A 12,908-nucleotide genomic window follows, 5' to 3' on the forward strand; every position below is an offset into this window, starting at 1 on the left:
GGGTCACTCACCTCAGCAATCATCTCACCTCAGCCTCAGCTGCCTCCACAGTGAAACCCTCTGCTCAGCCCCCCAGTGCCTCCCCACTTCCCCTCTTGGCATCCTAAACTGGTCACACCCTGAGATGCAGCCACCCAGGAGCATCCCCACACCAGACTCTTGCAGCTGCTTGACCATTTTGCCTTTTTCCCAACCAGCCTCTCGACCTTCTCTTTGCTTCAGGATGAAAACGACAATCCCCCCACGTTCAGCAAGCCCTCCTACGTGATAACCATCATGGAGGACATTATGGCAGGTACAGGGCACACCCCTGCTGCTTCTCTGGGCTCCCAGGAGGGTCCTGAATGGGGTGGGTGATGCCTTTTGGGGAGGCAAATTCTCATAGCTGTGGGGCCTGGGGGTTTGGCCACTTCGTGCATGTGCAGGAGAAGGGACCCCTTGTCTGGGTGGCTGCAGGAGCAGTGTGGGGGCAGCTCTGGCTCATGGCAGCCCTCATTTCTGCCTCCCCCCAGGAGCCACAGTGCTGTTTCTCAATGCCACGGACATGGACCGGTCCAGGGAGTACGGGCAGGAGTCAATCATCTACTCCCTGGAGGGCTCCTCGCATTTTCGCATCAACGCTCGCTCAGGTGAGCCTCTGCACCTCTCTGCCCTTTTCCTTTCAGTTCCCTCTTTCACCCCCACCTGTCGCAGACATCTTTTATGAAAAAGCCTTTCCTTAGGATTTTCCCTCCTGAGAAGCTGAGAGGCCTCAGGAACAAAATGTCAACAATGGTTATCTGCTGCTGTGGGATGCAACAGGCGCATCTGTGATTGGTCTCATGTGGTTGTTTCTAATTAATGGCCAATCACAGTCAGCTGGCTTGGACACTGTCTGACACACAAACCTTTGTTATCATTTCATTCCTTTTCTATTCTTAGCTAGCCTTCTCATGCAAGCCTTTCTTCTATTCTTTTAGTATAGTTTTAATGTAATATATATCATAAAATAATAAATCAAGCCTTCTGAAACATGGAGTCAGATCCTCATCTCTTCCCTCATCCTCAGACCCCTGTGAACACGGTCACACCCACCCTTCCCTCCTCTCCCTCAGTCAGCCTGCTTGGGAGTCCCACAATTTGAGGGATCCACCAGATTTCAGGCACCACCACTTGCTCAGTCACCCTGAGAGCTTCAGCAGAAGCATCCTTGGAAACTCAGCTCCTCAGCCCAAGGAAGGGCTTAGCTGTGAAGGTTCCTGTTAGTTCAGGAGCTGCCAAGCTCCATCTATTTGGATCCAAAAAAAGGGCCCATTTGTGGGCTATCCTGACCTTGGTTTTAACTGTTTCTTTTTTAACCTTGTCATCTCCCATGGCTGCAGGAGAAATCACCACAACCTCGCTGCTGGACCGGGAGGCCAAATCCGAGTACATCCTCATTGTGCGGGCAGTGGATGGAGGCGTGGGGCACCACCAGAAGACAGGCATTGCTATGGTGAGTGTGGGAAGAATTCCCATCTCCCTGAGCCACTGGTGCCCACCTGGGGCTCTGGAGAGCTGCAGTGTTTTAGTTTTGCTGTGTGAAGAGCACACAATGGTTCCTGCCCTCCACGCCACCCCTGCTGCGGCTCCCAAAATGACTGTCCGAGTGGTGCAGACCTTGAAATCAGCTTGCTTTCCTGGAAAACCACTCACACAGGAGGCACTTGACTTCCCAGAGCCTGTGGATGTGGTAATGAGTCCTATTTCACCTGCAGAACTCTCCCTTTGTTCGGCTCCCTTTGTTCCTCTCCAGAAGGGGCTCACTCGGAGAGCCTGCAGGTACATGTGATTATTCCTCAGTCTGTTCACATGGGTCCAGGGTTTCCAGCCAGTCTGGAATGCCTGTGCTCCTGGGAAGGTCCTGGTGGAGCTGCACATTGAAGCCTTGTGCTTTGCCTTGCCCTTCTCAGGCCTCAGGGAATCCCATTGTTAGCAAAGCCAATAGGAAATACCAGGACATCAAAAGCCAAGGATCCAGCCTTGATGACCTTAAAGCTCTTTTCCAACCTTAGCTATTCCATGATTTTTTCTCTTACTGCTCATGGCATCACATTCTTTGGACATTTCATTCATTTGGATGCTCCTGCTCATTTGGGATGCTCGGTTTGGATGCAGGAGAGATGTCCCACACGACACAGGGGGATGCAGAAAAATTTGTGGTTGTGCTGAGGAATAGCCCTAAAATAATTGTCCGTCAGGAGGTCTGTGGTAGCAGACTGGAAGCTCCCTATGGAACCTCCCAGAGACATGTGGTGGCCTTGGCTGGGCACCAGCATGGACTGTGGAGTGCTGAGATCTCCTCTGGGGCTCCAGATGGGGTTGTGTTCTCCTAACAGCCCTGTTAAAAGGCAAAACAAGGGGGGGAAAGGTGCCTAAAAAATTAAAGAATATTAAAACTCAGTGAGACTAGGGCAGCAGAGTAAATTTTCTGCTGGGATATACACCTGGCACTCAAAATAATAATTTTTGGTCAGGAGTAAAGGTCCATCCAGGGGCCTTGCAAGGTCCCCGGGTGATGTAAAGCACACGAGCTGCTCGGAGTAAGGATGGGTCAGGAATCTTCCCCGTGGGGAAGGGAACCACCGTGCTGCCTCGGCTGGTCCCTGGAGGCTGTGGTGTCCAGAGTGGCCTCTTCCACCACGGGGTGGCACCAGCAGCTCAGCCTGGTGTGGCAGCGGGACACAGAGGATCCCAGGAAAAGCTCCACCAGGACCTGCCGAGGGATGGGGGCTCCCCTGGAACTGCAGCCCTTTCCCTCAGACACCTGTAGAGCCCCAGGGGCTGGGGAGAAATGGGTGGTGAGAGACTCCCAGGCAGCCAGATGCATCCCACAGGCTCGCTGCTGTCACTGGGATGCCGTTTGTTACAGGAAAATGAAGACAGGCAACATTTCAGGGCACCATCCTCACCCTGCTCTTGTCTTTGCACCTCCCACCCCATGCGCTGTACCCTCTCCTGATTTCTCATTTATCCTGGGTTTTTTTTTTCTGTTGCTTTTTACCAGCCACTCCAATTTTTCCTTCCTTTCCTGCCACATTCCCACTGCATCCTCTCCCCCCCTGATTTCCATCCCCCTTCCAGTGAAAGAGCTGTTTGAAGACACACCTTGTGCCCTGTGGTTGTTCTTAACCGTGATAAATACAAACAAAACCCAGTTCAGCCATGCCCAAGGGCTGCAAAATTGCAGGATGCTGATATTTTTTTTGCAGGTTTTCCCTCCAGAGGGTGAACACAGCATCACAAAACCATAGAATAATTAAGGTCGGAAAAGGTCTCTAAGAGGATCAGGTCCAGCCTGCACTAACCCATGTCCCCAAGGGCCACAACTATTAAATCCCCTGAGGGATGGTGACCCTGCCACAGCCTGAAACATGTGTTGGGTGCACCCAGGGGACACCCCACCCCTCAGGAATCTGTGCCTCCTGCAGCAGCTGTGCTTCCTTGCTGTCCCACAGGTGAACATCACGCTGCTGGACGTCAATGACAACTACCCCACCTGGAAGGACGAGCCCTACTTCATCAACCTGGTGGAAATGACCCCTCCCAACTCGGATGTCACCACGGTACGTGTCAGGCTGGGTGGTGGCTGGAGCAGGGGGGTCACCTCCAAACCAGTGTCACCAGTGTCACCTTCACCCAGCGCCGTCCTGCAGAATTCCATTTAAAACCTTACTCCTGAGCCGCCTCCCCACTGACCATCCCCTGTGTTTCTTCTCCCTCCCTGAGATTATTTTTTTTTTCCTCTCCAAATTGTGTGGATTTTGGCCAAATCCTCCTTTCCTTAGCCTCGCCTGCGACCTCCTTCAAGGACCTCTCTGAGAGACTTTGATTTACAGCCTTTCAAGTCCCTCCGGCGAAATAAAAGAGGAGAAGAGGGGGAGGCTTCTATTCCATCACACCGAGAGAAAAATGACGGGAACAAAATGGAAAATAAATGAGGGAAAAGTGAAGAGAATCCACAAAATCATATAAGGAGGAAGGCTGCAAAAAGGAAAAAAAAAAAAAAAAAAGAGGATTTTTTTTGAAGGGGGAGAAGGGTCTGGCAGTGCTGCCCGAGCCAGAGCACAGTGGTTTTCTCTCCTTCATCCCTGCTGCTCAGTGCCAGCTTGAAGTCATCCTGCCTTTGACAACCCAATTAGTTGCTGGGAAAATAATTATTTTGTCACTGATCCGATGTAAATTCAGCTGCGGGACGAGCAGCGGGAGCTGGGGAAGTTATGAGGGCAGCGAAAGTGGGGTGTTTGTTAATGTAAATGTCCCCTGTAATTAAAAAGGTCACAGGGAGAGCAATAAAGCACAAAATATCTGGCGTGGAGGAGAACTCCGCCAAGGAATTATTCCTGGTGTGGCAGCACAAGTTCCTCAGCGTGCCTCTTTGTCCCATTTACTTTATTTTTCCAAAGGGTCCTCATTTTTTAGCTGGTTTTATTCCAAAGGAGGAAAAATCCAGTTTGATTGCTGTGCTTTTGTGTCTTGTCGTGCCATTACCTCCTGTGCGCACAGGCCAATTTTGGGGAGATTTAACAGCACAGCAGAGGTCTCCAGGGTGCAAAATCCCTGCAAATGTCATGAAAACACAGAGCTGGATGGAGGAAGAACTCCTTTGTGCTGCTGGTGCAGGGACAGCAGCAAATCCCCGTGGGGACTCCCCATGGGAGTGAATTCCCAGCGCTCTCCTGTAATTTTGTGCTGTTCCCCCACGGCAGGTGGTGGCTGTGGACCCAGACCTGGGGGAGAACGGCACGGTGGTGTACAGCATCCGGCCTCCCAACAAGTTCTACACCCTCAACAGCACCACGGGCAAGATCCGCACCTCGGGCGTGCTGCTGGACCGGGAGAATCCCAATGCCCAGGAGGCCCAGCTCATGCGCAGGATCGTGGTGTCCGTCACTGACTGTAAGAACTGGGTGTTCTCACTGCTCAGCTGAACCTTCCTGCCTTGGTTTGGAAAGACAGGAGTCTGCTAAGGAAGGCAGGAGCCTCCCCTGAAATGGAGAATGCAAACCCTCCCCACCCCTCCGAATTGCTATGAATTTTAAATTAAGGGGCTCTCAGGCAAAAATATGGGAGCAGGAAATAACAGTTCTTTCATAGGGAAAAAGGAAAAAAAATAAAAGGATAAAATAAACAATGCAGTACACTAGAACAACATTGCCAGAGTCAGAACCCAACCTGACACCCTGTGGGTCAGGGTGTTGGTGGCAGTCCCATTGGAAATGTGGCTCAGCCCTCCTGCAGTGTCAGGTGTGGTTCTGCTGGAGCAAGGGGGTCCTGTAGAGAAGGATGTATTCTTTCCTCTGGAGATCCAGTGGAGGAAGAGGCAGCTGCTGTTCCTCTGGGGAATCCCGTGGAGAAAGCCGTGCTGGTGTCTCAAAACCTCTTGATTATATCTGGGTAGCAGTGCTTGGCTCCTCCCTCTGGGCAGAGCATCTCCCAATGGGATGTTATAGTTCTTATCAGCCATGCAGTGACATTCAACAGTCTGTTATCAGCAGTGTCCCCTCCCGAGGGAGGTGTGAATGTGGTCACTCAAAGAGAGAGAGAAGGCAGACTGCCCACTTGACAAAGGTAATCTGCCATACAGACGGTAATGGAAAACATCTTGCATTGCTATCATCAACACTTCCCCAGCCTGATTTTGCCCTTATGGCAAAGTCTCTTCTGTTTTCTTCTCTCCTGTTTTGAGCAGGAGCATTTCTGAGGTGAAAAAATGGGAGTAGCTTTAAACCTGCTGCTAAAACAAGCTCAGAATGTCAGTGCAGTCATTCATGTAGCAGCCCTGAGAATGAGCCTGAGAGGCAGGAACTCTCCCTCCCCCTCAGCCCTGCTCCATTGGCATCCCAGAAAATCAATTGAGCAGGTGAGGGAAGCAGAGCTGGTGGGTTTTTCTCTGGAAATATTGCCGTAGGGAAACTTTTCATAGGAAGAAAGATAGATGTACAAAGATAATTTTTTCTTTTCAGGACAAAGGGGAATGGTTTTAAACCAAAAGAGGAGAGATGGAGATTAGATGTTGGAAGGAAATTCTGTACTAAGAAGGTGGTGGAACAGGTTGTCTAGAGAAGCTGTGTCTGCTCTAACCCTGAAAGTGTCCCAGAACAGATTGGAAGGGGCTTGGGGCAACCTGGGATAGTGGAAGGTGTCCCAGAGGGTTGGAATTAGATTATCTGTAAGGCCCCTTCCAACCCAAACCATTCTGGGATTTTATCTAATTGTCCATTGGCGGCAGATAACCCAAGACAAATCAGTGCCATCCCCCCATCCTGCACTACTGTCTGCACAGTGGGTGAGGGCTCCTTTTTAGGGGAAAGGGGTGGAAGCAGCTCAAGCATTAACCTTGAGACCCCATTCCTGGCCTCCACAGGTGGGAGGCCACCTCTGAGAGCCACCAGCAGCGCCACAGTTTTTGTCAACCTGCTGGACCTGAACGACAATGACCCCACTTTCCAAAACCTGCCCTTCGTTGCCGAGATCGCTGAGGGCCTCCCCGCGGGCTCCTCTGTCTTCCAGGTGAGCATCTCACTGCCATTCCCCACACTGGGAGCTGCTGCCATGGCTTCTGCAGGCTGGCAAGGCATCCTCTCCCTTCTCTGCATCTTCTCCACCTCCTCCATGCTCTCCTTCTCCTTCTCTTTGCCATCCTCTAGCAGTGGAACAGGGGGGATGCAGAAGTTGAGCGTGGCCAGGTGAGCGTGTCCCACTCCTGCCATTCCTCATGCTGGGAGCTGCTGCCATGGCTTCTGCAGGCTGGCAAGGCATCCTCTCCCTTCTCTGCCTCTTCTCCATCTCCTCCACCCTCTCCTTCTCCTTCTCTTTGCCATATTCTGTCAGTGGAACAGGGGGGATGCTGAAGGGGTTGTGCATCTTTATTCCATGAGCTCACTCTGGATAGGGAGGATCCTCCAAGGCCATTTCATCCCTGCATCCCCGGGGCCAAAGGCACTTGGGATTTCTGTACTATGGCTTCCATGGCCAGGAGATGATGATCAGGGTGCTCTCCTGTAGGAATGTGCCCCCTTGTTGATGGAGTGACAAAAGGAAATAAGCCCAGAAGTTTCTCTCCTTGATTAAACGAAATGACACCTCATAGGACCTGGGGGACTTCACCTCAAACGTAAGGATAGCCAATTGGACAGGAGCCAAAAAGTCCCACCTAAGCAATTCACTAAGAAAAATAAGAGAACAAAGAAACCAATCACTTTTGTGAGGTGTTTCACCAAGAGCAAGAACCTCTTGCACCTAAATCTGTTTTTCTCTGTAAGGAGTTTGTTATTTTGCCTTTTATTAAAACCTTTTTGTTTCCAACACTGCCACAGAAGCCATCCTGCTGGTTTTATGCCTTCTAAGGTAGCTGAGCTATCTTGGGTGTGAAATAGACCTCCAAGAGCTTATGAGAAATTCCTATTTCCCTGTCCCCACCAGGTGGTGGCCATCGACCTGGACGAGGGCCCCAACGGGCAGGTGTCGTACCGCATGCAGGTGGGCATGCCCCGCATGGATTTCCTCATCAACAGCACCAGCGGGCTGGTCACCTCCACGGCCGTGCTGGACAGGGAGAGGATCCCTGAGTACCTGCTCAGGGTGGTGGCCAGCGACGCCGGCGCGCCCGCCAAGAGCTCCACCAGCACCCTCACTGTCAAAGGTGGGTGCAGCGAGAGCCCACGGCGGTGACAAACCTCCCCGGAGGAAATGCAGGTTCTGTAGGAGACTCACTGAGGCCTGTGTGAAAAATGCCAATTACTTGTTGTTTTTTTTTTTTAGTTTTAAAAGTTTTATGATAATAAAATGGTTATAAAAATAGCAATATAATTAGAGACATAATAATTTGGACAATTTGGATTAGGGCAATATAAGACAACAGAAACAAAGAGTTACAGACAGTCCAGGTACCTCTTTCTTGGCAAAATAAGCCTGAAAAAGGACCCACGTTAACAGAGGATTAACCCTTAAAAGCAACAGCCTGTTGCATATTCATACACCTCATACATGATGCATAAATTCCATTCAAACACAGGATTCTGTCTGGGCAGTGTCAGCTTCTTCCTCTGAATCCTGACAGCATCTTCATGACTGAGCAAGGTGGGAAGAAGTCAGTTTCTCCTGATAAAAGAGCAATAAATTCTCTTTCTCTGAAAGATTCAGGTGTCCTGTGGCTGCTATCTGGTGCGAGTACCTCATTCCTTTCTTAAAAAAATATCCCACATACAAAGTTCCTATTTTAACTGCAGAAGTTCCCTTTTAACTACAAAACTACATTTACCATACTATTAAAATGTTAATACAGCACTACTAAGCAATACAACACAATACATATAGTAAATATCTGTGTAGAGCCATATAATATGCACTTTTCACAGCCTGGAAACAGGGTCAAGTGTGGCTTTGTGCATAGGGATGGCTCCATCCCCACAGGCTCCATGTCTGCTATCAACACACTGCAGAGATGGGGAAAACGTGGTGGTTTTGGCAGGGCCCCCAAATTCTCTATTTTTTTTTTCCTCCATTCCCCCATCCCCAGTGTTGTTTTTTTTCTTTTGCTTCAGCACGTGATTCCCATCAGCTGCGTGCCTGGACAGCCCACGCAATCCCAGCTCAGAGCTGGAGCCTTATTGCAAGGCCTGCCTTTAATTTAATGCCTTGCTGTTTGCTGGCTTCGTGCAAGGCTAGTGCTGAAAAAGGATAAGCATCACCTGGAAATAAACTGACCCTGCACTGTCCTCAGGCCTGAGTTTGGAAAAGAAGTTCCTGGTCTCTGCCATGCCCCAGGAAATACTGAGCTTATATTTAAACCCCAGATTTTCCTTTGAACGGGGATGGAAACAGGCTTGGTGAAAATAATAACTTGAATTTCAGTGATGCAATGGTTTTTTTGGCTGTGAGGAGGGGGATCTGTGTGTATCAGAGGCAACCAAATACAGCCCACAGCCACTCTGCAGGCACCCCACTGCCCCAGCAGCAGGGAGCGTCAGGCAGAGCATCCCCTGGGATGCTGAGAGGAGGTTTGGGAGCCCAGCCTGGCATCTGCAGGACGGGCAGCACACTCAGCTCTGCTCTCCCTTTCCAGTTCTGGATGTGAATGATGAGAACCCCACCTTCTTCCCTGCTGTCTACAACGTGTCCCTGCCCGAGGACGTGGCCCGGGATTTCAAAGTGGTGCGGCTCAACTGCACGGACGCCGACATCGGGCTCAACGCTGAGCTCAGCTACTTCATCACAGGTGGGAGCCCCATGCCACGAGGGGAACCGGGCTTGCAGGAAGGCACAGGCTGCCCCAGACCTCGGCCAGGGTGTTCTGCACTCCAGCTCTGCCTTTCCCAGCCCCTGCAATCCTTGTCCGGCATCGCCCTCTGCTGAACAGCCCCGCTCGGCTCCCGGCCACGCTGACCGCTCTGCTGACCCTGGAAAAGCATGAGCATGGGCAGAACACGGCTAGGGAGCAAGGCCTGGGGTGGATTTCATCAGCGTTTATGGTTGGAAGGCGTAAATGGGATTTTGGGGCATTTTTGGGTGGGTGGGGTTGGGTTGGGTGGGCAGCAATGCCGCCCAGGCAGTGCCCGGCTCTCCCCACGGCTGCAGCACCTGCAGCAGGAGGCTGGGGAATCCCCTGGCCACGGTTTGACTTGCAAACTGCACACCGAGCCCTCAGGAAGAGGGTAAAAACAGAAGTGTCACCAGAGAGGCACTTTTCCCACAGCAGCAGCCTGCTGTTCCATGTCCCCGGCCCCTCCGCAGGTGAATCGGGGTGTGCTGTCCCACAGGTAGCACAGCTCACGTGCACAGTTACCCCAGTTTGCCTCTAAGCATTCAGGAAATGAGCCAGCTTTTCCTACAGCCATTGGGTTTTTCCTGTGCTGTGAGGCAGAGGGAAGGTGCTCTGCCAAGGACAAGGTACCAAACCATCCTTGCACAGCTGGGCTGACCCCGTGCCCAGCCCACAGAACCCAAGGAAATGGCCTCAAGTTGCACCAGGGAAGGTTCAGATTGGATATTGGGAGAAATTTCTTCACTGAAAGGGTAGCCAGGCCTTGGGGCAGGCTGTCCAGGGAAGTAGTGGGTGCTTCTGGATCCCTGGAGGTGTTAAAGGTCAGACAGGGCTTGGAGCAGCCTGGTCTAGGAGGTGTCCCTGCCCCTGGTGAGATGTTGGAACAAAATTATCCTTTAGGTCCCTCCCAACCCAACCCAGCCCATTCCAAGCTTCTATTCTGCTTGTCCTTTGCTGCACAACCCAGCCCATTCCAAGTTTCTGTTCTGCTTGTGCTTTGCTGCAGGTGGGAACCAGGATGGCAAATTCAGCGTCGGCTTCAGGGACGGGGTGGTCAGGACAGTCGTGAGTCTGGACAGGGAGACCGTGGCATCCTACACACTGATCGTGGAGGCCATTGGTAAGGATTTCCCACTGCCACACAGCCACAGGTGGTGGCTGTGCTCATGTGGAGCTCCCTTGCAGGCGTGTCAGAGGGGCAGCAACCTCTGAGGTGCTCTCCAAACCAGAGCCTGTGCCTGGTGCTAACATTACACATGTGAATTCATGTGTCCCACTTCATCACGACTTCTGCAGAGGGTGTATTCTCCTCTCAGGTTTGCCCAGCCCCAGGGCTCTCTCTTTCACCTGGGGAAGGCAGGCCCCCTGTTCCTGAGAGGCTCCACACTGTCCAGGGCAGCTCTCTACCCAAAAATGCCAACTCCACAGCATCGTTCCCCTCCTGCCATGCCAGCCCTTGGCTCTGTGGCTGCTGATTAACCCTGAGCCACCTGGCACAGGCAGAGGGTTCCTGAGCCAAACTCAGCTTGGCTGCCATCCCCAGAGCTTTATAATGATGTGCCTGTTCACAGATGACTTGGATGTCCCTTTTGAGAGGAGAAGTGAGCGGCCTGGACAGAAATGTTGGGGGCACAGCATTGCAGGGGCTGCAGCAGGGATGCTGCACTGCCTGGGCACACAGGACTGGATCCCAAGGGGCAAAGGGTCTGCTGTGCTCCTCCCATGGGGGTGACACTGCCTGTGTCTTCCCAGATCCCACAGGCTCCCAGCTGGGTGGGTTTAGTGCTCCCTGCAAATCAGGCATGTTGAAAAATCCAACCCCAATCCATGCCTCCCAGTGCCTCACTCGTCATGGCAAATCCAAGAGCTGTGCTGCCATGTCCTTGTCTACTGAACATCAACCCATCCTGGTGCTCTTGGACTGTGAGCTGAGCTGCAGCTGTGGAAAATTCACCTCCCAAAGGTGCCTTCAGCTGGCCTCCAGCAGTCCCTTCACTTGGTGTATGGAGCTGCAAATCCTCTCTAATGATCAGTTGCATTTCTAGCCTCACTGGGCTCCATGGCAGAGCTTGGGGGTGGTTTGGCTTTCCTTCTTTTCTTTCAAAATAGCATGGTGGTTTTGCAAAATAGAAAGGGGGGGAAGAAGAAAAACCCTGAAAACCTACGGTTCAGTGTGGCATTTGAAAAGCTGCGAAAAGATGAAATGTTTTCGTTTAGAAATCTTGATCCTGTTATTTCAGCAGCCACGGGCTGAGCACCTCCTGTGCAAGGAGGAGGTGGCTGAACCTCCCTCCCTCCCCTTTGTGTCCCTGCAGACAACGGCCCCACCGGGAACCGGCGCACCGGGACCGCCACCGTGTACGTGACCGTGCTGGATGTCAACGACAACAGGCCCATCTTCCTGCAGAGCAGCTATGAAGTCAGTGTCCCCGAGGACATCCCAGCTGCCAGCAGCATAGTGCAGGCATGTGGCTCTTCCCCTGGGACCCTGGGGTGGGACCTGGGGGTCCCCACTCGCGCTGCCCTGAGCGCACGCTGCTGGGAGCACAGGGCAGGGATTTTCCCTCCCTGTCTGTCCCCTCGGGCAGGGTGAGATGTGTTCTGGCTCATCCACTCCTCTGCCAGCCCAGGCTGGGAGTGCCAGGGAGAAGGCAGCAAAGAACAAGGGGAAATTAAGGAACTCACCCCATTTCTGCAGGGGGTGAGAGGAGAAGAGCCAAGCCCTGTGCTGGCGAGGCCACTTTGGCTACACCCCTGCTTTCTCCCTCCTCCCAGGCAGAGATCTCCATGGGGAGGGAGGAGAGTGCCTGCAAAGAGATGCTCAGAGAGGGAGGAAAACCCTTAGAGAGGGAGAAAAGCATTTGGACTTTGCTTTCATGTTTGTTGCTCTTTGAGGGAGCGGTGGGCAGAGCTGAATGGCTCAGTGAGCACGGAATGAATGCGGGCATTCACACGGGCTTCCAGCATCCCTTCAAACCCTGGGCTCTTCTGGGGCAGGCACCAAAGGCTCTTTGCAGAGGGCCCTGGGAAGGCTCCTGCTGCCTTCAATACCTCTGCAGGCACAGGCAAAGGGACAGCTTTGTCCCTGGCTGTGTGAGTCACTGGCAGAGAAGAAAGGAGCCTTTTGCCTCCTGCCACAAAAGGTTTGCTGGGAGCCCTGTGTCTGCTCCAGGCAGCCAGTCCCCAAGGGATCCTGTGGCTCCTCATCACCCGGTGTACCTGGTGTCTCTGGGATCAGCACCAGTCTGCAACCCCAGGATGCAGGTGTGTCCCTGCACAGGACTCCTAAAATTGAGCCAGTTTGGCAGATTGGAGGAATGGAGGGAGCTCGAGTCTGACTGGCTGCAAAGTGCCTGTTCTTAGAACCCGCTTCCCAGAAGAGGGGGATGCCCTCGGAAGTCCATGGCAAAAGAGAGGGAGTAACTGGGGGAAGTTGTTTTTCCACAGAACAACAGGGAAGAGAAACACAAATGAGCCATCACCCAGCTTCAGTTTAATTTACACCTTCAGCGTGAACCATTTGTACAGAAAGTCTCTCCCTTCAATGCATCCCCACATCCCCAGAGCAGCAGGAGAGTTTCTGAATGTTTCCCCATCCCTTTCTCCCAAAACCAGGGAGAGCAGG

At 52.3% G+C, this 12,908-nt stretch overlaps 1 protein-coding gene across 1 annotated transcript in view; it reads left to right on the forward strand.

Moving 5' to 3' along the window:
• Positions 1-12,908, forward strand: part of LOC102034033 (cadherin-23) — a 122,153-nt gene that overhangs the window by 54,702 nt on the left and 54,543 nt on the right. Inside the window, 10 exon segments of the mRNA XM_031063589.1 lie at positions 223-295; positions 513-629; positions 1,362-1,474; positions 3,477-3,584; positions 4,728-4,917; positions 6,386-6,531; positions 7,444-7,663; positions 9,086-9,238; positions 10,290-10,403; positions 11,599-11,747. Of these exon segments, the coding sequence (XP_030919449.1) occupies positions 223-295; positions 513-629; positions 1,362-1,474; positions 3,477-3,584; positions 4,728-4,917; positions 6,386-6,531; positions 7,444-7,663; positions 9,086-9,238; positions 10,290-10,403; positions 11,599-11,747 (1,383 nt within the window).

Source organism: Geospiza fortis, unplaced genomic scaffold, assembly GCF_000277835.1.
Source record: "Geospiza fortis unplaced genomic scaffold, GeoFor_1.0 scaffold637, whole genome shotgun sequence".
NCBI lineage: Eukaryota > Metazoa > Chordata > Aves > Passeriformes > Thraupidae > Geospiza > Geospiza fortis.